Source organism: Fusarium musae, chromosome 4 (genome assembly GCF_019915245.1).
Source record: "Fusarium musae strain F31 chromosome 4, whole genome shotgun sequence".
Lineage (NCBI taxonomy): Eukaryota > Fungi > Ascomycota > Sordariomycetes > Hypocreales > Nectriaceae > Fusarium > Fusarium musae.
Window position 1 is genome coordinate 2,630,412 of NC_058390.1, and position 21,338 is coordinate 2,651,749.

The following is a 21,338-nucleotide window of genomic DNA, read 5'->3' on the forward strand; positions in this document are numbered from 1 at the left end:
TATATATCTTTATTAATATAAATTAAATATTTTTTTTTACTTTATTATTACTTTAAAATACTATTATTAATTAGAAATTTTTAAAGAATTTATTTTTTACTTATTTTACTTTTTTAAAAAGAAATATTTAACTATTTATCTTTCTGTAACTTAGCTATATCTTTATTAATATAAAGCTTATAAAAAAAAGAATTTTACTTTTAAATTACTATTAAAAACTACTTTTATATAGAATTTTAATAGAATTTTTTTTAAATTTATTTAAAAAATTAAAAAATTTAAATAAATACTTTTATTTTAATTTTAAATCTTTACTTTAATTAACTATATCTTTATAAAGAAATAAAATAAAAAATCTTTTTTTTAACTTTTATATATTAAATAATATTATAATTAATAAAAAAAATTTAAAAAAATTAAAGCTTAACTATTTTCTAAAAATAGAAATTAATAATACTAATAGTATTACTAATTACTATTACTAATTACTTAGTAATTTGCAGCCCTGATGTGATCGCAGCCGAGTTGCAGCAAAGGACCCTTACCTTACCTCCGTACACGACACAGGCCTATTCTCTAGAGAGGAGCAAACCCAGACTCAGCAACTGGTTTGGCTGTACGTACCTGAATACGTCCCTTACAGAATGCCCCTTACTCACAAGCGCTAGCCGCCCCAATCCCCTAGCTGGGACGGCTCACCCTTGCCCTCATCAGAGGAAAAACGCCTTGAGCACTCCACCAAACGCCATGCCCCTGCATACAAACAGCCCGGCTTCGGCAAGCCAGGGATCGTCTAGTTTATTTCTTGGGGACTCTGGTCGTCAGCATGGAACCCGACCTCAGCCGTTTCTGACAGCTGAATCATGCCATTCCTATTTCGAACTAATCCCTGAAAACTGCCGCGATGTAGCGTTACTCCTTTGGCTCACCTCAGCCTTCAATGAGTTGCTCAAGTGATAGACGAATCATCTTTCCACGTCCGCCAAGCTCAGAAATGCAAGCTTCAGGTAGCTCTCCGTCATGTCAGCACCGTCTTGTGCCGGCCAATTGCATCTGAGAATCCGGGTTCCCTTTATGCACTGCATAATCCATCCGACCTTGAGCTCGGCTGTAAGCTTGCGATGCTTCTTTGCACGGGATTGTTACATCCTCCTAGGATTTGAATCTCGATTGTTGCGCTCGTGTTGAGAATATAACAAACACTCAGCAGTACAGGCTATCGAGTACTAAGCGAGATCTACAGCTAACGTACATAGAAGACCACGTTTATTGGTACGCAAACTCCTTGTTCATCTATTCAAAACACATGCACCAACATCCTTGGCAACCCGACTGATCGTCTCACACCCTGGAATGGTTCCCTGCATGGCGCCAGTGCGCCTAATCGCGCACCGCCCGCAAATCACACAAGCCCGCAGCCCTCCTTGTAATCTGCGTCAATAGTTTCCTGAGTAAAACAGCCGAAATCCTTCTCAAGGCTAATTGGCCTTACTCTCGCCGAGCGCACCCCATCCTTCCCGCATGGCTCGATCTGGCAACCAACCGGGGTGGGTGGCCTAATAATAGGACACGCTAACCTCGGACGTCACTACCATTGCCGTGTCCATGGGCTTAGACAAACTATCGAAACTGCAAATGCTACTGCAAGGCTGTGACTCAAATTTAGCGATATAAGTGTTTTTAGCCCTTTCTGCCTTGTCTGTATGATGCACAACTCGGCATTCAGAGCTGGTGGCTTAACTGAGGCCTCCTCATGGCACATCTGACATTGCTGTTGCAATTGATTTTCCAGAGCCTCGAAGTCTTACACCTGTGCTAGAGACAATATGTAAAATCTTTGAAGATACGTAGTATGATTTATAGTGTGCACGTATACAGTATCTTTCAACCGAGGCTCTCAAGGCTTGGTTGTGAAGTTGTGGAGAAGTTGACTTCATATGACCCACTTTGCCTGATGATCGCGAGGATGAGTTGAAACTGAGCCTCAGTAAAATAGGCACCCATCATGCTTTCTACTTTGATTCACGAGAAGAGTTTGAGAGTATTGAGTAGATGTTAAATTGTGTTTTTTCATATTGTGGAACGTTCAACGTTACACTTCCTGTTGCTCGTTGCTCGATTGGGAACCCAGTTCCTAAGTCAAGAACATATGTACTACATGACCAGGGTGACTGTTGCAATCAATGCTCTGTTATAAGCCCAGGTGATGCAGTATGAAAACAAAAAGAATACATCGGAGATTTTGAAAGATCACCTCTCCAAAAGAAACGAAATAATGGCCAGCCATCCCTTGTCCACATTTAATGCTACAAGCATTTTAGCAAGCCCGGCCAGTTCAAATGCAAACCGTGATAAAAGTCCCAGTGACCCTAAGATGTGAATCGTCTTTTGTCAAAAAAGACATCCATGGAGAAGAAGAAGAAGAAGAAGAAGAAGACAAATCGCAGTACCGTAGTCCGGGGGCGGAGACTTATTACCAGTAATGTCTCGACTCGACCCATGATGCGCAAGAATAGAAATCCCACCGTCTAAAATCGCCGCGAGGCTCTCAGCACCTGCTGTTCCAAGATGTAGTCCAATATCGCTGTATCCTAACTTGTTTCCAGCCAAGCGAAAATGAAGTCGCACGAATAAATCCATCGCTGTGCAAAGGGGCAAAAGGCCAAATAAATAAACGCCATCCGACAATGTGAGTTGAGAGATTTTCCCTCCGTTGATGGATACTGTAGCCGACCAGCAAATAAAGAACCACCGACAGGTTCAAGAAAACAATGCCATATGTCAAAAGAAAGAAAGAAAGAAAGAAATGCCTGTGAAGGGGGAACAGCAATGCGAGTTGCTTTCCCCAACCGAAAAGAAGGCATTCCGTCGTGATCGTTTTCATGTCCATATCATATCTCATTCCCAGGCCCTCGGCAACGTTGCTGTGATCTCCATAACAAAAGTGGCCATCCACAAAACGAGGAGGCCCCAATGGGCGACGATAGAGCCAGGAAGTCTGCAAAAAGGATATGCCTAGCGGTGAACCTCATTCGGAACTCCACCAGCCCAACGAAATCCTGCTAGCAAAAAGGAGAGCTGCGATGGGTTGCAGGAGAGAAGGTAAAAAACCCAATCGTCGAACTTGAATATTATGAGTCTTGGAGAGCAAGATCCCACTGCCGAAGACAGAATCGTTCATCGATAGCTCTTTGAGCTCGAGTAACCACTGTAGTAGCCACTGTCGGAGTAGCTATGTGGTGACGCATACTGAGCACCATGACTCGAGTGTGCAGAGCATAGGTAACCAACGAGGATCGTTCGCTGCTGGATAGGATGGCCTGGGCGGCCGTATGCTGCACAGCGATCAACAGCATGGGTGTAGTAGGGGCATCGGCAGGCCGAATAGAGCTCGACAAGTTGATAGCACATGGTTGTGGTGGTGGGCCGTGAAGTTGTTGGCCTGGTGGTTGGTTTAGAAGACAGGAAATTGCACAACCCAGTAAGATGTCTAATATAATATGTGAACCAACAAAGGAGGAAATCGTTCGTGGTCTGAGTTCGTAATGAAGGCAAGGGGCACTGAACAAGAAGGATGAAGCTTGAAGGCAAGACAGTGAGGATCAATGGAGAATCGCTTGCTTTATGAATCTTATGAACATAGAGATAGGAAGTGAGGATAAGACAATTAACTTCCAAAGAGGCATCGCAGCCTTATAGGCCTGCTTGGAGCCTGGACGAGAGCATCGAAGGTCATAAAGACACGCCCCGGTTCGGGGCTTTTCTTGACAAACAACACTCCCCGAGAACATCACCAGGATGTGTGTCAAGGCACCAGTGACGCCAGAGACGCCAGTAAGAGTGCGTGAGAGCAATAGCCGCAAGTTGAGTCTGACTGCCTTGACAGGTGACAAAGGCTGGGGCGCGTCTATTGCAGGCTTGGGATAATTAGTGCAGACCCACCGCTGAAGGACCAAAGATGCCTTGGGCCTGGAAGGGGAGGGGGGGTCTAAAGGACCTTTGAATTTGGGGGCTTTACTTTTTTCGGAGGCTATGGCTTCTAGGACCTTGTGCGTCAAGTGCCCTGTGCTCTGATTTCCTCTGTTTCATCGGGTGGTTCTTGTTCCGAAGGAAGCCAGAAACATGCCTTAAACTCAACTTATCCATTGAGTGAGACTGAGAAAGCACGGGCTTGCTCTCAAGGCGCAGCAACGCAGTGGGTGTGGATGAACGAGCCTGGCTACTGGGTACCCGTACCGCATCAACCGGACAGGGATCCAACGGCGAGTGCAGGGGTAGTCCGTAGTGCAAAGCCCATAGTCCTTACATACAGCATAGTTAGTTAGCAAGTGCAAGGAATAGGCGGTGACGGGCCATGATCAACTCTATCCATAGGTTGGAGGTGGTTCCTGGGTTCGGTGTGAGGAGTCATCAATTGGCCTGAGACAGGGAGGTTGAATTGACCTGCAGCAGGGCTGAAGAGGAGGGTTACAGACCTGGAAACAATGTGATGCAATGCAATGGCGATAGTTGAAATTGCACCCTCTTCCACCATCATACCGCATTGCATGGTACCATGCTGGTACCTCCTGTACGTATCGTAGCTGCATGCATGTAAGAGCGGATTGACTGAACGACTTTGTCTTGATCGGCCGAGGGTGACTTCAAAAGCTTGTGACGGCAACCATGAATCTTCTTACCGTAAGAGAAGCACCACCATCAATGAATATTGGCGAGAGGTGCAGACTTATGACGTATGTGAAGCGCTGGGGCATGTTACCAAGAGAACAGAAGCGCACAGCGTTGATGACAAGGGATGAGATGCGCTCATGGAGGATATGACGAGGATGTATTAATCAGGGTCTTTTCGTTCGTACGTAGGAGGATTGGGACGTTAAGGTAGGTAAGGTACGTGGAGAAAGTACCTACCCTACTAAATTACGGAATGGCTTCAAAATTTAGGGGACTTTGGAGAGTTAGTCATTCAAGGCAATGGTTCGCCTGGCTCCTGTTCCCCATTGAAAAGTCGACTTACAGTGACACTTAGTCTACCAGGCACTAACATACCTAGGCCATCCATTCACACGTGCCCTGAAATATCAACAGGCAGATCAGGCAGAGACTCTATTCTCGTCCTCAATGAGTAACAACGTTTGCTCCTTTCTATACACCAATTCTTCCCCCAAAGGCAGCACAATGGGACTTTGAAACACGACAGCAAATCCCCCAGCCACAATATCACTAAATGACGCCTGAACGCCATATCGGGAATGCAGACCGTCCGCCTGCCATCCAATCTTGAATGATTCCTAACCGAATAAGTGACCTAGGTCAAGTTTCCATATACCTAATACCATGAGTGCTACAATACCTTATCGATACAAAGATGGATGTGTCAGGCCTAAGAAAGCGTCACACGCAGTAATGTAATTAGCACTGCTCAGCGCTAACCCTTGCTGCTCGGCACTTATGGTGATGGTGGGCAGGCCTTGCTGCGCCCAACGTCCCGGTGCTAGGGCACTGGAGTCCCTGGAATCTGATGTGGTTTCTCTAGTTTCCTGTTTCATACCGACAAGCATTAGCTAAGGTAATTCCAACCGTGCGTGCAATAGTGAAAAGCCACCATCTCAAATTAGAGTCGGGGAGCTACCGGCTAGCGGGCCTAGAATCGTATGGGTCTCGATCGTTACCCAGGGAGGGACTCATTCTTTCACGATTCCATAGATGATATTTTGGACATGATGATAACACAACTCTGTTCCATTACAACACAATAGCTCAGATGGATATAACCAAACATTCGCCCGCTCCCTAGATGGCCATATTGCTGGGCCTCGAGTCGATATGGCCCCAAGACGAGATATACCTGTCATATTGGGACTACGACTTTTCCAATATTACCTAGGTATCCGTACCTACCTTACTTTACCTTACCCTATGAGCCGATATCGATAGAAAACGGTAGAAACGAATCAGATTCGGAACCACAACTTCAAGGATACTACCCGCCCTATCACCTGCTGACAGTCATAGCGACAGGGTCCCCTGTCCATCATAAGGCTGTGTCTGCATCCCACCCCAGGCCTTGGCAATGCTTGCACTCTTCACGAGTGCACACTTGGGTTGTTAAGACATGGAGCCGTGGTATCTGATAATGTTTTCATGATTTATTGGTGATGGACTGTGGTCTTCGCAAAGTCTTGAGAGGGGCATGGAATTGCATGTGGGTTCCTCATTGTTGCAGCTTGTAAAGAAATATATAGCCCCTACCTATCTAGGGGAGCAAGTGTAAATTAATTGTTGGGGAACCCATCGAGTGAGTGAACGTCTGATGGTCTCAGATCGACCAAGACTCCCCCCCCCTCCAAGACCAAAGTGTTGGAAACTGAGCACACACACACCTCACTCAACCAAGTCTGTCATACAACATTTCCGCGCAACTGACATGCATCCACACTACCACCATCATCCCTGAAAGTCTTCCGAGTACTGTTCAGGACTGGCCAGTCAGCACTAGACTACCTTACCTTACCTACCTACTCTACTACTGCACACAGTTCGACATTGACTCTTTACTCATTGAATCCAAGTGTGGAGGCAGCCGGCCCAGCCTTGCATTGGTGGCTTTCTGGATGCTCAGGTACGTTTTCTCACACTCGACTCGTCTGGACAGTTGCCTCATAACGCTGACAAGTTCCCGAAAATTTCACCGCTCCCTGCCTCAAGTCTGTCTCACCCAAAAGCGAAACCCGAACTCCTATTGGAACGGGAACCAGTGTTCCCTGCCGCGGCCATACCTAGGTAGTAGGATAACAGGCATCTGACTTTCTTAGGTCAGCATTCTGGCCTAGGTAGGTACCTAGACACCTCACGTGGGCTCCGGGCAGTGAGTTCGCTGATATTGGGGCCCTGAGAAGACGTGCCGTGCCGTAGTTATTGATTGTGAACGACGAGAATTCAGTGTTCTGAGTCCTCAGTTGAGTAGGAAAGATCATATATGTTGTAACGCACAGCATAGGCCACATCACACCTACGATGCGTCTAACGCATTCCTGACTCAACAGTGTAATGTATCTCTATACAGGAGACTCAAGTTGTCTCGAGCTGTAGGCTAACGTTGACTGTTACATGACAATTTCGTGAGCGATAATTAAATCTGTTAGAATGCGCACAGAGTCAAGAATTAATTGATCGGTCACTACCTTACTGTACACAATGTCTCACTTGGCCACCACCATCGACGGTCCGTTGCCGTTGCATGTCTTGCCAAAGACACCACCACTTGAAGAAAGTGCTCAATTGGCTCAAGCATAACCAACTGGTCCTGATTGGGAATCAAGTCTTCAGGCACATGTTTCCTCCAAAGTTCTCCAAACTTCGCGATAAGACTATTATTGGCATCCATGGTAATTAGTGTGTACCCATTCTCTCGGAATACTGAATGCTGTAAGGTTATTCTTGGCCAACACCCTGGCTAACGGTTGAAACTGAGTGCCAGAGTCAGACGTCTCCTAAGCAGAACCAGAAAAAAAAAAAAAAGGAGTCATAGGTAGCTACGTGAACAGGCATCAGAAACAGCACAGGCTGGAGCATCACCGCATGCAGGATAAGAAAAAAGGGCTCCAGTGACTGGCCAAGTAAAGGCCAGACAGTCTGGCTGGGCCAGAAGGCAGATGACGAGCGAGCGAGCACGGACGAACGCAAGCCAGAGCCCTCCATCGTCGTCATGGATGGTTGTCCAAGATGCTCACTCCTCGTCTGCCTAGACTGCTTTGCTGCTATACGACACGAAAACATTGCGCTTTTGCGCATAGTCTGGGGGCTTTAGAGTGCCATGATCATATCGTGGGATCTATTCTTTACTCAACGCACAATACGGCCCTGACGGCTTACTATCATCGTCATGGAGGGTTTGATGACCTCACAGTCATGTCGCACAGCGATTCAAGGCCTTCAGCCTCGTCTGAGAACCTATAGGAGAGGGGCATGCAGTGGCGCATACCCCACGGGCTGCGCCTCCCGGAGTGGCCGGCGGAGAAAGCTTCACTTACAACATACCTTCGGCCGTATCATGACAACTTCTAATCCTCATCTGTTCTGTTACAGTGACTACTTGACGCCTAAAAAAGTCATACCTATCACAATAAGACGCAAGGCGCTCTAATGACTCCACCTTTATGCATCTTGATTCTTTTTAGGGAGACTCATACTCAGCTCAGTCTGCCTTGGACTCATAAACCCACCGGCACACATACAGTCGTTTAAGCATACCTTACCTTACCTTACTGTGACAGATATCAGACTAAACTCTCGGCCGGACCTGTTTCTAATATTATAATGAGCCTAGCTCCTGTTGTTGATTTGCTAATCATTTTCACATCTACCCCTTTCTGACTATCTGTTTCCCACTCGCCGGGGCCGACGTTATTGATCAGGGGGCATGCATGGCTCCCTGCACCATCGCCTGACCTTTTCTTTGTGTTTGGCGGCGCGGCTGTTTGCCGATGCGGTTACATCCTCAACCCTACCCATATTTCCCTCCCAGCGAAAGATGTCACCGCTTACAGTTAGCACAAGACCGTTCGTTACATGAACCCCCCTGGCACAACATTTGCCGCCGTGCCTCGCGCCTCTTCTTTTGATCTTGACGCAACCGCGATCCTATTCGTGATCACGGGCGTGGCCCGTCATCTGTCCCACATCATAAGGCGTAAGGCTGATCTGCAACCGCGGTGACGTTTCTCGAAACTGTCCCATCCTTCGAGCTTCGGAAACTCAGCGGTTTGACGATCAAATAAGCATCTGACGTCGTACATGTTAGCGAGTCTTGCACAAGCACCAATAACTGTACTCATGGAAGGGAGGCCTCAGTCAATAATCAAGAGTCAACAATGAGTCTAGTCTCGAATGTTCCATTATGTGTAAAGTTATCTGGTGGCCTGCCTGGAAGGCTCATTGGTGTTAGCCATACTCTGCCTGGGTGTCCGAACCCTTCTTGGGAGCCCCTTGACCTCTATACTCTCCGATTCGATACGGACAACGACATCTATTGAGTTGAGTTGAAACAAGTCGTCAAATCTCGTGATGTACCCGCTTCCCCAAAACAGTTGCCGCCCATTCCCAAGCTATGTTGACTCACTAATCGCTGTCTCCTTGTGTCACGAATTTGCCTCCCGCAGATCCATCACAAAGGGGTTGGAAAGCGGGCGTCTTTGGCCATCGTGTAGGCGTGGTAACAAGGATTGAAATAAATGTTCGAGATGTATCATGTGCCCCAAACCCATCTTCCCTCTTCTGCATCCTCCATGCCTTGTCCACAATGCTAAGATCCATGCGGTTTTGGTTTGTACGGCGAAGACCAAAGTCAAACTGTCCCTGGCAACGTCGTTGCATAGTGTATCGGTTACCCAAAGATGCACGCACAATGGTCAGAACAAAATGTTTACTGCAACCTAAACTCCAATCATGATAAAAAGGCATCCTCCAAATAAAAACTATGTTCGTCGACTCATTGCGGCTGTTGCACCCGCAGCGGCCAGGTCCTGCTTCGCACTCACACTCCTACCAGCAGCTCGAGGCAAGCTACTTGCTCCTTGTGGGAGCCCAGTCGTACCGGCGCTCATTCGTTTGGTTGGCATTGAGCCGATAGGCCCCGTGGTCCCGGAAGTTTTTCGCACACCGCCAGAGACTAGTTTGTGAGGGCTGGCTCCGGTTCGCAGAGACGTTGGGGGTTTGGCACCAGCACCTGGAGGCTCTGGCAGAGGCCTCGGCGTCGAAATTGTGTTATGCCGCTTCATGGGTGATGATTCGCGAGTTGGCGGCATACGAGGGACGGGCATCTTACGCCCAGTAATGAACTCGTGCCGAATCGCGTCCTCAGGTTTCATGCGTCGTTCGGGGTCCCAACGTAAGCACCTATGCAGAAAGTCTATGAAGACCTCGTCATCGCATTTGAGCACCTGGCCTAGAGTTTTGGAAGAAGGGCGACGTCTGCGACCTTTAGACGATACTGTAAGACGGGGTTTGCCCATTGAATCGAAGAAAAGCTTCTTTCGAGTGCTCTTCTCAATCAAGTGCTTCTCAGGAGGCCCAAAGACCTCCATAATGCAAGCAAGTTGCTCTTGTTCGTTTTCCCCAGGAAAAATAGGGACTCCAGTATATAGTTCTGCCAGGATACAGCCAACGCTCCACATGTCAATCGGCATACCATAGGTCATGCCAAGGATGACCTCTGGTGAACGGTAGAAGCGAGACTGAATATAAGTATACACCTTCTCATTCTCAAAACAGCTGGAGCCAAAGTCAATGACCTTGATTTCCGCATGGAGAGGATGTCGCAAGAGAATATTTTCGGGTTTGAGATCACAATGAATGACTTTGTGCTGCTTGAGCAGATTGAGTGAGCTGAGAATCTGCTTGGTGAAGCGCCGAATGATTTTGATAGAGAATCCTCTAAAAGCGTGGGCTTTGATGAGCTCATATAGATTCATATCCAGTAATTCTGTAGAAATGCAGAGATGACCACGGAAATAGAAACTTTGTGTAAAGTTGACCATACTGTGCCTATTCTTCGGATCCTGTACCAAGTTAGCATGGATATTGAAGGGTAATTGATGACTGTAGCTTACCCATTCACGAAGCTTTTGCAGAATATTGACCTCCACAAGAGCTTGTTGATGGAATCTCTTCTTGTTCCGTATGATCTTGATAGCTACCAGGCCGCCAGTCTTGTGGTCAATGCATCGGACGACTTGTCCAAAGCTTCCCTTTCCTAGAACATCAATGATCTCATATCGATATGCAAGGTGGTCTCCAGGCACAATGTAATAATCGCCACGCTCGTCATCATATCCAAAGTTTGGTGCGTCAGACTGGAGATCACCGACAACCTTGTGGGCGTTCTGTGTCCCGCAAAAGTACACATCGGTATAGTCCACAATTTCGCCCCTCTCATAAATATTGAGCATGGCAATGCGAATAGCTTCGTGGGCGCCAACTCGCTCTTTGGGGGTGGCTCGCTTTCTAAGTGCGTCGAGGGTTCTAGCAGCAACGTCCGTCTCTTTGCGCCTGGAACCCAACTTTGCCATCTCTTCTTCTGCTGCCACATCGTCCTTGTCGAGGTCTGCAGAGTATGAGTCAGGGCCCTTCGACATGCCAGAAGAATTCCTGGGGCGAAGGATTTTCTGCATGACCGAGGTATTTCGACCAACGGGCATTGTTGAAGGGTCTGGCACTGTTTTCTTCACAGTCCAAGATTCGCTTTTTGTCTTGTCGTGAGATATAAACCCATTGAGGCTTCCACCAGAGCTCTTTCGCCTCCGTGACTCAAGATACCCTCCAGGAGGTTGCTTCACGGTTGGGGAAGGACTGGCTTGCTTGAGAGTTGACAGGTTATTTAAAGTGGAGGAGATGGGGATCCTGGGAGGAGGCATAGGTTCCTCTGGCTGCTTCGCGCTGGCTTTCTCAACCACATCTGTAGGTGCAGTAATGTTGCTCTTGGAGTTCCCACGCTTCCAAGAAAGACTGAGTTTTCGTCGAATAGAGCTCATCGAGGAGGGTGTCTGTGGCTCATCCAGCGAAGGTTCCGGTTGAGGAGATTTGGGAGTTGGTTCTGCTTCTTTGGGCGCACGAGAACCCGTTGGCTTCTGGTGGATCTGATCTTGGAACATGTTTTCATCCAAAGTCATGAAGTCCGCTCCCGTCTTAGACCTCTTCAAGAAACCATGGTCTCCGCCCCCCTTGGGTAACGAGGATGACAAGAAAGGTGACATGCTTTGCTTGTGATCAAGTTCCTTGAAAGCTAACGACGATTCGGTCGAACTAGCGTCAGGGGGTGTAGGCGTAAGATGTGTGTGATGAACTGAACTGCTGCTCCTAAGAGAGGGAAGCTCAGGAGTATCGCCATGGCGACTCTTAGCAAAGAAGGAGCTTTTGGAAGCCGTCATAGGGGTTGTGGGCGTCTTTGGCAATTGCCGGGCTGGTGGTGGAGTTTCGTGCCGTTCTACACTGCTGTGGTCCTGCAATGCTGCAATCTTGTTAGCAGTTGGGGTGCTCAAAGGTCCCAGGTTAATTGGTGGTAGTTTTAGAGGTTGCAGATGTCGCTTATTTGGAGGAGTGGCCTTGCTATCAGGCTCAGCCGCTACACTTGGTACATAGCTCTTTCGCGCGCTGGGCTTTCTCTGAAGCTTTGTAGGCTCAGGAAAGACAGGCATAGAAATGACTCCAGTAGAGTTTGAGTTCATGCCCATGGCATCCATGTTACTGAGCGCGGTCTTTTTCTTCTCCATGAAATAAGTGTCTGCTGGCGAGTCTTTCGGCGACTCGTAGGCTTTCGGTATAGCAGGGACAGGCGGAACATATTCGTCATCGTCAATCGGAATAGGATTGTGGACTGTGGTATGTTTTGGGGCAGGCAAGCGCGACGTTGATGACGAACCAGATATACGGTGTAGCGATCCAGTCGATGTTCTGGCCGAGTTCAGGCTGAAGCCTGAGTTAACTGAAAGATTTGAGTTGAAGGATTTACGGTGGAGGTCTGGCGTAGTTCTCGAGGATGATGGGGTACCAGAAGTTCGTCTCGGAATCATAGAAGGCGATTTCGATTCAGCTCTCTCAGGCTGATTGTTCATCGACACTGGTGGTGGAGGCGGAGGGGTAGAAACCTGACCAAGACTCAATGACTGCGGCATGGTCGAGAGTCGTTTCATCCTCCTTGTATCAGTGGGACTAATTGTCCTCGCGCCGAGGCCAGTCGCATGTGATGAATGGTGGGCGCCGGGCATCATCGAAACCCTCTTGTTGGCGGAGGACGGCGTGCTCAATCGGCCTCCGACCCGAGGTGATCGCGGGGCCAGGGTAGAGTGTCGGTTCTGCTCTGGGGTGAGGGTGTTACCAAGACCAAGGTTGGTTTGATTTGGTCGTGGTGGCGGTTGTACTGATTTGGATTTCGCGGCCCTTGAGTTGGGGAAATTTCTTGTATTATCGAGCCACGATGAATTGGCGTCCATGGAAGCTCTCGTCGAGCCCGTAGGCGTCCCTTCGGAGAAGAGACTGGGGCGTCGCTTCTGGGGAGGTCGGGTTCCATAGTCCCCATCGCCAACAATTCCTGGGCCGATCGACTTTCGAGGAGGTTTCGGCACGACGGTATTGGAGACAGGCGGGTATTGACTTTGTCGACGAGAGCGTGCAGCGCCCGGCCCGTGGATATGATCAGTCGGACCAGAAGCACCAGAGGTATTGGCAGGCGGTCTGTTGGAGTTACTAGGTCGTCGCAGGAGCGAGCCTGATCGAGAGGGTCGAGTGTTGGTTTGGACGGCAGTCCTAGTGGCAGCACCATTCGATGATGGAACTACTTGAGATCTAGAAGACATACTGGCGTGATCTACCCCGTGCGTATCGAGGATGCCCCCTTCGCCGTTGGGAGACGGGAATTGGGTCAGTTTGAAATCTGTTGAAGCGGATTCGATGCTACTCTGTAAATCGTCGAAGCTGACAGAGGGCAAGAAATCGAAAGAGGCAGTCGAGTCGTTTAATTGACCTGAATCTCCATCGCGACTAAAAGAAAAAATGGAATGATTGTTGGAAGGAGTTGCGCTGAGCATTGGATCGTCGGAGGCAAAGCCAGGGTTCGTCGAGGGGATATGCGGTCGAGGCTGAGCGTTGGCGGTTTTGCCCCTGTCACAAAGGGATCAAGGTCAGCTTGGCCATGTGCAGAAATGCAGGGCGATCAAAGACTTGGATATGACGATGACAGCGGTACGCCAGAACATGCATTGACCAATAGGTCAAAATGAACGAAACAAATAGAAAAATGTCAGATGGAAAAGGCTCACAATCGCGTTGGAGAAAAGTTGGCTGGTCGAGGCCCAGCAGGTGCCTTGTGGTCGCGGCTCATGGGGTCCAAGGTCGAGGGGCGTGGCTGGCAATGCGACGAAGGTGGATTTCACGGGGTCGGGTTGCTGGCACAGACTCAGTCCGGTCAGGGAGCTGAGCGCATTCGAACGGCTACCTCATTCCGGAACCGACAAGAGTATTGAAGTGCAAGAGAGCAGACAGAATCAAAGTAAGAGGCAGTGTGCGGTTGGCGACAGGCGAAAAGGAGCCTGGAGTGATCGATTGCGGTGGACACCCCGAGAAAGGGATGGTACAGTAAGATGCGAGATGGAGTAGAATAAAAAGATGGAGTCGTTAAGTTGGTTACCTTAGGTAAGGTTGTGTTTTTTTTCTCTGGATGGGGATGGCCTTCCCTTAGGTTCATGGAACACTGCTATAGGTAGGTACCTACTCACCTACTAAACCTACCTAGGCGGCCACTGGCAGTTCCGGAAGGAGGCATGGGGAATACCTGCGTGCTAGGGCGCCCCCTTAGGGAGCGGGCATCGCACTCTCTAGCGTCTAAAGAACGGCACCTGAGAGGCTGATATGGTGGAAGGGGCCTCGTGAAGAACATCGAGGTTGATAATGAACAGTGGACAGCGGATCTCGACGCGGTAGACGGGCAGTTTGATTGGCTACTAGAGCTTTGAAATTGGTCCCTGGATGAGATGCGGGCAGAGGTGGAGGTCCCATACCGGTTGTCGAGATGCCTTTTACCGCCATTTAAGTGGATAGAAGGTACCTGTATCTTGGGCGCATTCTACCCTTATCAGATGTATCCTCCCCCAACATGTAACCTCATAATAATGCAATACCTCAGGAACGTCCCCTTACTTTATTAGCCTTTCACGAACCCAACGATGCACATCGAGGAACGTCAACCATTCGCGATAGAATATGGGGACATTCTCTGATCAATTAAATGCCAATCCAAATCCTGGCCAAGGATCTCACTCCCCTGGATGCATTTATCTCGTTTTATCGTCATCTCATTCCAAGCCACCTTGCCTACCTTGAGTATTATACTGCTACCCTGCTCTGCCAGCTGGTCTCTATAACACATCCACCACCCGATAATGAGCGGCGATGGCGGTGATTTTAGGTAGAAGATTTGCATGGTCAGTGGAGAAGACAGCGGTTTCGCGAATGAATGCTACCAGCCATACAGAGTACCATCCACGCATAGTGCCGAGTCGCGTGAACCGGTTGACGCATCAACGGGCACTGGCGCGATGCGCTACCCAGGTCGACAAACAGTGTTTGTATTGGGCCGCAATCGGATGTTGACATTAGACCTGAGGTAAAGATAGCTGGGGTTCACGAACAACAAGCGAACCGACTTGATACTACGACATTGGCAAATGCTTCGTTGTTACTAATCTTAGACTTTTCGCAACCACCTAGGCTCATGTCTCTTGAAACGAGTGCTGGGCTGTACTCGTGAGGAGGGACGGGCCAGACGGTGTGGTTAATGGATTGATAGATGCCTTGTTCAAGCCTCCCGCTCAGACCATGAACATCCAGTGAGTACAAGGATTGAGTCGTGTCTCAGATTCTCAAGGACCCATCAATTTGCCCCGATAGAAGCTTTCTCGGGCATCTTCAACCGGTAGGGCCATACGGATGCATCTCTATTATTTACCAAGCATTTTACCGGGCCAATTAACTAACCTGTCAAGACTGTTGTCAGTTGGTACCTTATGCATTGTTGTCCTGCCAAGCATCAAGGATCTGATGGTCCTGCATCCTGAGTCGTGTTTATTGTTTTTTTCGCAGTCAATACACGGTCTCGGATGATAGCTGGCAGCTCATAGCTGCTCCCATCATCTGATTGCCGCATAGGCAATCTAGCATCTGGCATATGTGAGCTATCGTTGTCATGGGCAATACCGTTTGAAGTGAATTAAGCCCATGGCTATGACATACCGCTTCATCTCATCAACCGTACATCAGACACTGACGAGCTGGGACATCCATCAGTGTGGATGACACAATCAAGCTGCCGGAGAGGAATTCGCGGTTTCAACGTCGTCGCTGGAATGAACTGCTGAATGCCTCCACAGCTTTACCGATAGCACCGAAATCACGAAGGTCATGTGCAGAGTACATACGGGTAGTACTGCATGCTTTATTCATTCGAAATTCAGTTGTGTGGGGTAAGCCAGATTTAAGGGACGACATGGATATCGCTATAGTCATCTAAATTAGGGTGGAATATATATGATATGAACCATGTCTCAGGACTTATTAACTCTCTCATGATGTGTGTAGTTCCATCCTTTATCCGGATCCATGCCAAGTCTTCCAAACTTCACCAAATGAAGCAATCCGTCTGCATCTAGTTAATTTACTGTACTTCAAAGAGCATAACACGGTCTGAAGGCGCTACGGGCCGCTTGGCACTACTGCAAACTCTACGGATAGCTGACGGCAGAATCATGGAGGGTAAGCAGGTTCGCAGGTAAGGTATCCAGTAAATGGTTTCCCACCCACAGCGCGAACATCATTTATTGCTGAATCTAGGCTAGCTTCTCTCCGTTGGATAGGTATTATTAGAAGTCGTTACGACGAGGTCAGTCTAGGTTAGGTAAGTTATCTTCGTAACCGAGTAGACTAGTCACAAAGATGCTCACCAACCTCCTTCGGACCTAGGTGTAAGTGATGTCACCAGTGTCACATGCTCACCCGCGATCGTGCTGTGACACCTCCGCGCGGGTATGTTGAATCTCCAGTTCCCTTTTGATTTCTCCACCATTCGGAGCCACAGCATGTCTTGAAACAGACTTCCTCATGGACGACTTCACTGCAGAGATGTTCGCTACTGGGCGCGACTTTGACTCCTCCGAGAGCTCAAGCCAGCGCCCCAACAATGACCAGAACGATGGTAATGACAAGCAGCCCGAGCCAAAGGCCGAATCAAGCTCTCAGAAAACAGGCCTACGCGGAGGATTGGCTGCTATTCGCCAGAAAGCTAGCTTACAGGACCGATTAGTAGAAAAGTATATTGAGCTGCCCGAGTCGCTGTAATACCGTGCTTTACTGACTGGTGCCATGGTAGGCTTCTTCAGCAAGTTATACCTACGGATAGCGATGACCAAACCGAGGTTCACTTCGTCGGTGATGAACAATCAGCCACTCATACCGAGAGGCCGAACTTCAACATCACTACCATGTCCTACAATTTTCGGCGATTCAACGCTCGAATAGGCGTTGTCTTTAAATTCCAGGCCCGTGTGGAACGTATTCTATCCTGGAAGCACGCATCGCATACCCTATCACTCCTCGCCGTCTATAGTTTTGTCTGCCTGGATCCTTATCTCCTGTTTGTGCTGCCTGTTGCTATCCTTCTGTTCGGTGTCTTCATCCCCGCGTTCCTGGCACGGCATCCCGCACCACCCAAGGGAACCTTGTCGAGTGAGCAGAATGTTGGATATTCTCCCCAGGGACCACCTTTGGCACCTGCGGCGACGGTGAAACCAGTCAAGGAACTCAGCAAGGACTTCTTTCGGAATATGCGCGACCTACAGAACTGCATGGATGACTTTAGTCGGGGACACGACCAGGTCGTCGCCTTGCTTGTACCAGTGACGAACTTTAGTGATGAGGCTCTCAGCTCGGCTCTATTTTTATTTCTTACAGCCGGGGGCATTTTTATGACCATCGCGGCCCAAATCCTACCATGGCGCTTCATATTCCTTCTTGGGGGTTGGGTTATCGTGGGTATGGGCCATCCGCACGTCGCCCGCCTCATTGCTGCTGCTCATCGAGAGCGTCTCCAACCGCAAGAGGCCAAAGCTCGGTCGTGGTTAGATAGCTGGATCAGTTCAGACGTTATCCTCGACTCCAGTCCTGAAACGCGTGAAGTGGAAATTTTTGAGCTACAGCGCAAAACCTCGGGTGGTGGCGAGTGGGAGCCTTGGCTTTTCAGTCCTTCTCCTTACGATCCTTTGTCACAACCTCGAATTGCAGGTGAACGACCACGTGGAACACGCTTCTTTGAAGATGTCATGCCACCCGAAGCGTGGGAATGGAGCGAGAAGAAATGGGCTCTAGACCTTTGGAGTCGTGAATGGGTAGAAGAACGTATTATTACAGGGGTTGAAGTTGAGACAGAAGGCGAGCGTTGGGTTTATGACATATGGGATGAGCGAGACGGGCGAACGGGTGTCGTGGAAGTTCCTATTAACGAGAAGGGAAAGCAAAAGGCAATACCGAAGCCAAGCTGGGAGGAGAATGAAGACGGCAGTGGCCGGAGAGGTGACTGGAGACGACGGCGATGGGTCAGATTGGTGAAGCGTAAGGCGGCTCAAGTACAGCCAAGTTGATCTGATACATCTCTATAGTATCACGTTCCTACTTTGATTTCTCGTATTATGCAAGGTGTTGGTCGGGGCATGAGATGGTCTACACAATTGTGGCCAAACATGGGCATTGTTATGTAAGAATTGACATGGCATCAAGAAATTCCATCTGAGTTATGCTTATTCAATTGGACAGTATGGGCTACCAAAAAGTGAATACTAAAAATCCAATCCTAATGCTGAAGTCACGCTTTCAGAGGCCCAAGTGGTATCATGCTGAACAGGCCTCCCCTGTGGCCACAAATTCGGAGGTCGTCAGATGTCTCTGATCTGTGTCACAACATTCTATATGCGCTTCGCTCATAACACATCAAATCCGTGAATCGTAACGAGATAAAAGAAATAAACCAAGACGCTGAATGGATATCATTGAATGGCCATCTTGTCAAGAATCTTCTGAATGCCCTTCGTGCTCCCACGGCCCTGGTCGAGCTCCTCGGCCATCTTGCGGGCCCGCTTGATGAGGACGTTGAGAACTTTACGGGTATACTCGAAGCTGCCTGTGGACTCCATGTAGGCAACAGCGTATCGCTTGATCTGGGTGTCCGAGGTCTTCTGCTTAAGGATGTTGATGAGCTGGAGATTGGTGGGGTTGGTGCGAATGCTGTGGATGACGGGGAACGAGAACTTGCCCTCGGTCAGATCCTCGCACATTCCCTTGTTATGGCTGTACTCCTTCGAGGACAAGTTCATGTAGTCGTCTCGAATCTGAAAGATGAGACCAATCAGGTTGACGAGCGGAACACAGTCTGTAGGACTAGGGCCGTTGGCTTCCGCCGCCATAAGCTTGATGCCGAGGCGGAACAGGCCGCCCGTCTTGTTACCAACCATTTCAAGGTAGTCCTCTTCCGTAGGACAAGTAAGAGTGTCACGCCAAAACAGGTCCATGCCCTGGCCTCGGTGGAGGTTCACAAGCTCATCGGAAAAGATGGTGATTAGCTCTGGATTGTTGAGCTTGTGCAGCTCTTGTAGGGCAACAAAGTATATGTAGTTTGCCGAGTTGATGGTTTGAGCGACACCAAAGATGTTGTGTGCGACAGGGAAGCCACGGCGCAGCTCGGACGAGTCCTGTACGTCGTCGATGAGGAGCGAAGACTCGTGCAACATGCCAACGACTCGGGTAATGACTTCGAGGCTCGGTGTAGGCACATCGAGCCAGACATTGAAAGCACCGATTAGCTGGGCGCGGAAGTCCTTGCCAGGATGGCTGATGACATAGTCGTAAGGTCCGCGGACGACATTTTCCTTCTCGTCAGTCCAAGAGCGCTTAGCCGTGAACTCGAGATCCTCGTGGGCGTAGCGCTCGGGATCGGGAGGTGGATTGGGAGCTTGCATTACGCCGTAACCAGCGTTTGACATCTGTGCCTTTGGGGAGAGCTGCTTCTGGCTCAACCAGTCGCCTTCTGGGACAGGGCGCAGAACGGGTTTTGTGGGTGTCGCGTTGAGAGAGGTCGGGATGCCGGTGCTTGAAGTGCGAGGTGGAATTGCATTGGGAGACATAAGTGGGTTGGAGATACCAGACATCTTCTCCATTGCCTTTGGCGAGAGCGACAGCATGTGTAAGGCCGACGGGGGCAATGCCTCAGGGTTGAAGCAGAGGACGGGGTCGGCCGTGGGGATCATGCGTGTTAAGTTTTTGGGGGTAATAGAATGCGATTCGTCTAAGGGTAAAAGAGAGGAGGAGGAGGGGGAGGGGTCCTTTTCTGACGGATAATCGATGACGCTGCTGAAGATATTTGAGATGCTAGCTGGAGAAAGAGAGGCAGAAATCAATATGGGACGGGAGCGAAATAATAAACAAATGCCGTTTACGTGGTTCTTGGCCCTGTCCTGTCTCGTGGCGTACTGATAGCGAATCGTGCTGTCGGGATGCTCGGGTGAATCTATAAGTGGTCGACGTCATTGAATGTCCAGACGATACATGTCTAAGCCTGCCTGATCATTGATGCGACGATAGAAGGGTCATAGAGTTGACGCTGAGCCTGTGTGCATGCTTGCAATGTGGATAAGGTAATTTACTCAAATCAATTGCTCAAGCGCTGAATAGCAGGAGCCTAAAAGCGAATCCTGCAGGCTGCAGCTATCCAGTTTGAGGTAGGACATACGTTGAGGAGGACGAAGCTGTCCAGAGCTCTCTCTGTCTTGTGATGAGGGGTCAAGGTGAGTGAGTGTGAGCATGTGGGCTAGGTACTTGTTCATTCGTCCTACGCAGGACATACCATCTTCGCACCTTGGCGCAGCATGAACTACAAACCCGCCCTCTACAGCATGTCAAGTACTAACTGACACGACCGTGCCTCTTTTTTTAGGGGTTCTTGTCACAAGCTAATGCAGAATGGATGGATGGGACGGGAGCTCTGAGACGGGAACGCAGCTTTGCTTTCCTTTTCTTTGTTGTTGAGAGGGGCTAGCGAGGGGAAAATGGGGTCTTTTCCAGGGGAAGATCAACGTGGGACTCTGATGAGTGTGATTGCGGGGAAGACTCAATAAGGTAGGACAACCAAAAGCAGTCAACAAGTCAGGTCATTCAGTCCTAATACCTAACTAACTTAGCTGCAATTGATAGTCATATTGACGTATATCGTAAGTATTCATACCTTTGATGTTCTCGTTGCCGCGTTGCACGAAAGTGTTATTGAGAGACGAATTAATATATGGAAATCTGTAAGTGAGTCAGTCAATCAGTTTATTAGTGGTACTTCTGTCGACTCATATTCGGTCAAAGGCATGCCTTACGTGTGCTGGCGATGCAACAGCCAAAAGAGAAGACAAGACTGGTTGAAGGTGCCTACGAGATATTTACATTGGTCGTAAGGATAGATACTAAGGTAGGTGGTCGTAATATAGAGCAAATAATAACGTTATGAGACAGTAAATGAAACATAGGAAGAAACATTATTTGATACACCAGCTCTCCCTTTTATCTATCTTCTATCCCATCTCACAATCATTAAAGAATTCGATCCGTTGGGACAGAAAACACACCACCTCAGCCCATTGTAAGATCAGGGCTTGCGAAGCCCATGCTCAGCTCGCTGAGGAGTAAGGCGAAGACGAACACGTTGAGTCGATCCCTGGTGTCACTTTGTCACGGACCATGTCTGCACCTTGAGATCTCGTCAG

The 21,338-nt window shown here is 48.8% G+C and overlaps 3 protein-coding genes across 3 annotated transcripts; 1 reads left to right on the top strand and 2 right to left on the bottom strand.

The window, feature by feature from the left end:
- Positions 1-9,473: 9,473 nt before the first annotated feature.
- Positions 9,474-13,349, bottom strand: J7337_005730 (uncharacterized protein; the record flags this gene model as incomplete). Its single annotated transcript, XM_044823404.1, has 2 exons — positions 9,474-10,556; positions 10,608-13,349. 2 exons carry the CDS (start codon positions 13,347-13,349, stop codon positions 9,474-9,476), a joined length of 3,825 nt encoding a protein of 1,274 aa, XP_044681895.1.
- Positions 13,350-16,644: 3,295 nt separating this feature from the next.
- On the top strand, positions 16,645-18,179 carry J7337_005731 (uncharacterized protein; the record flags this gene model as incomplete). The annotated part of the gene is made up of 2 exons (XM_044823405.1): positions 16,645-16,877; positions 16,943-18,179. The coding sequence occupies 2 exons, from the start codon at positions 16,645-16,647 to the stop codon at positions 18,177-18,179; spliced, it is 1,470 nt and encodes a 489-aa protein (XP_044681896.1).
- A 402-nt stretch (positions 18,180-18,581) lies between these two features.
- Positions 18,582-19,838, bottom strand: J7337_005732 (uncharacterized protein; the record flags this gene model as incomplete). Its single annotated transcript, XM_044823406.1, has 1 exon — positions 18,582-19,838. One exon carries the CDS (start codon positions 19,836-19,838, stop codon positions 18,582-18,584), a length of 1,257 nt encoding a protein of 418 aa, XP_044681897.1.
- Between the last annotated feature and the right edge of the window lie 1,500 nt (positions 19,839-21,338).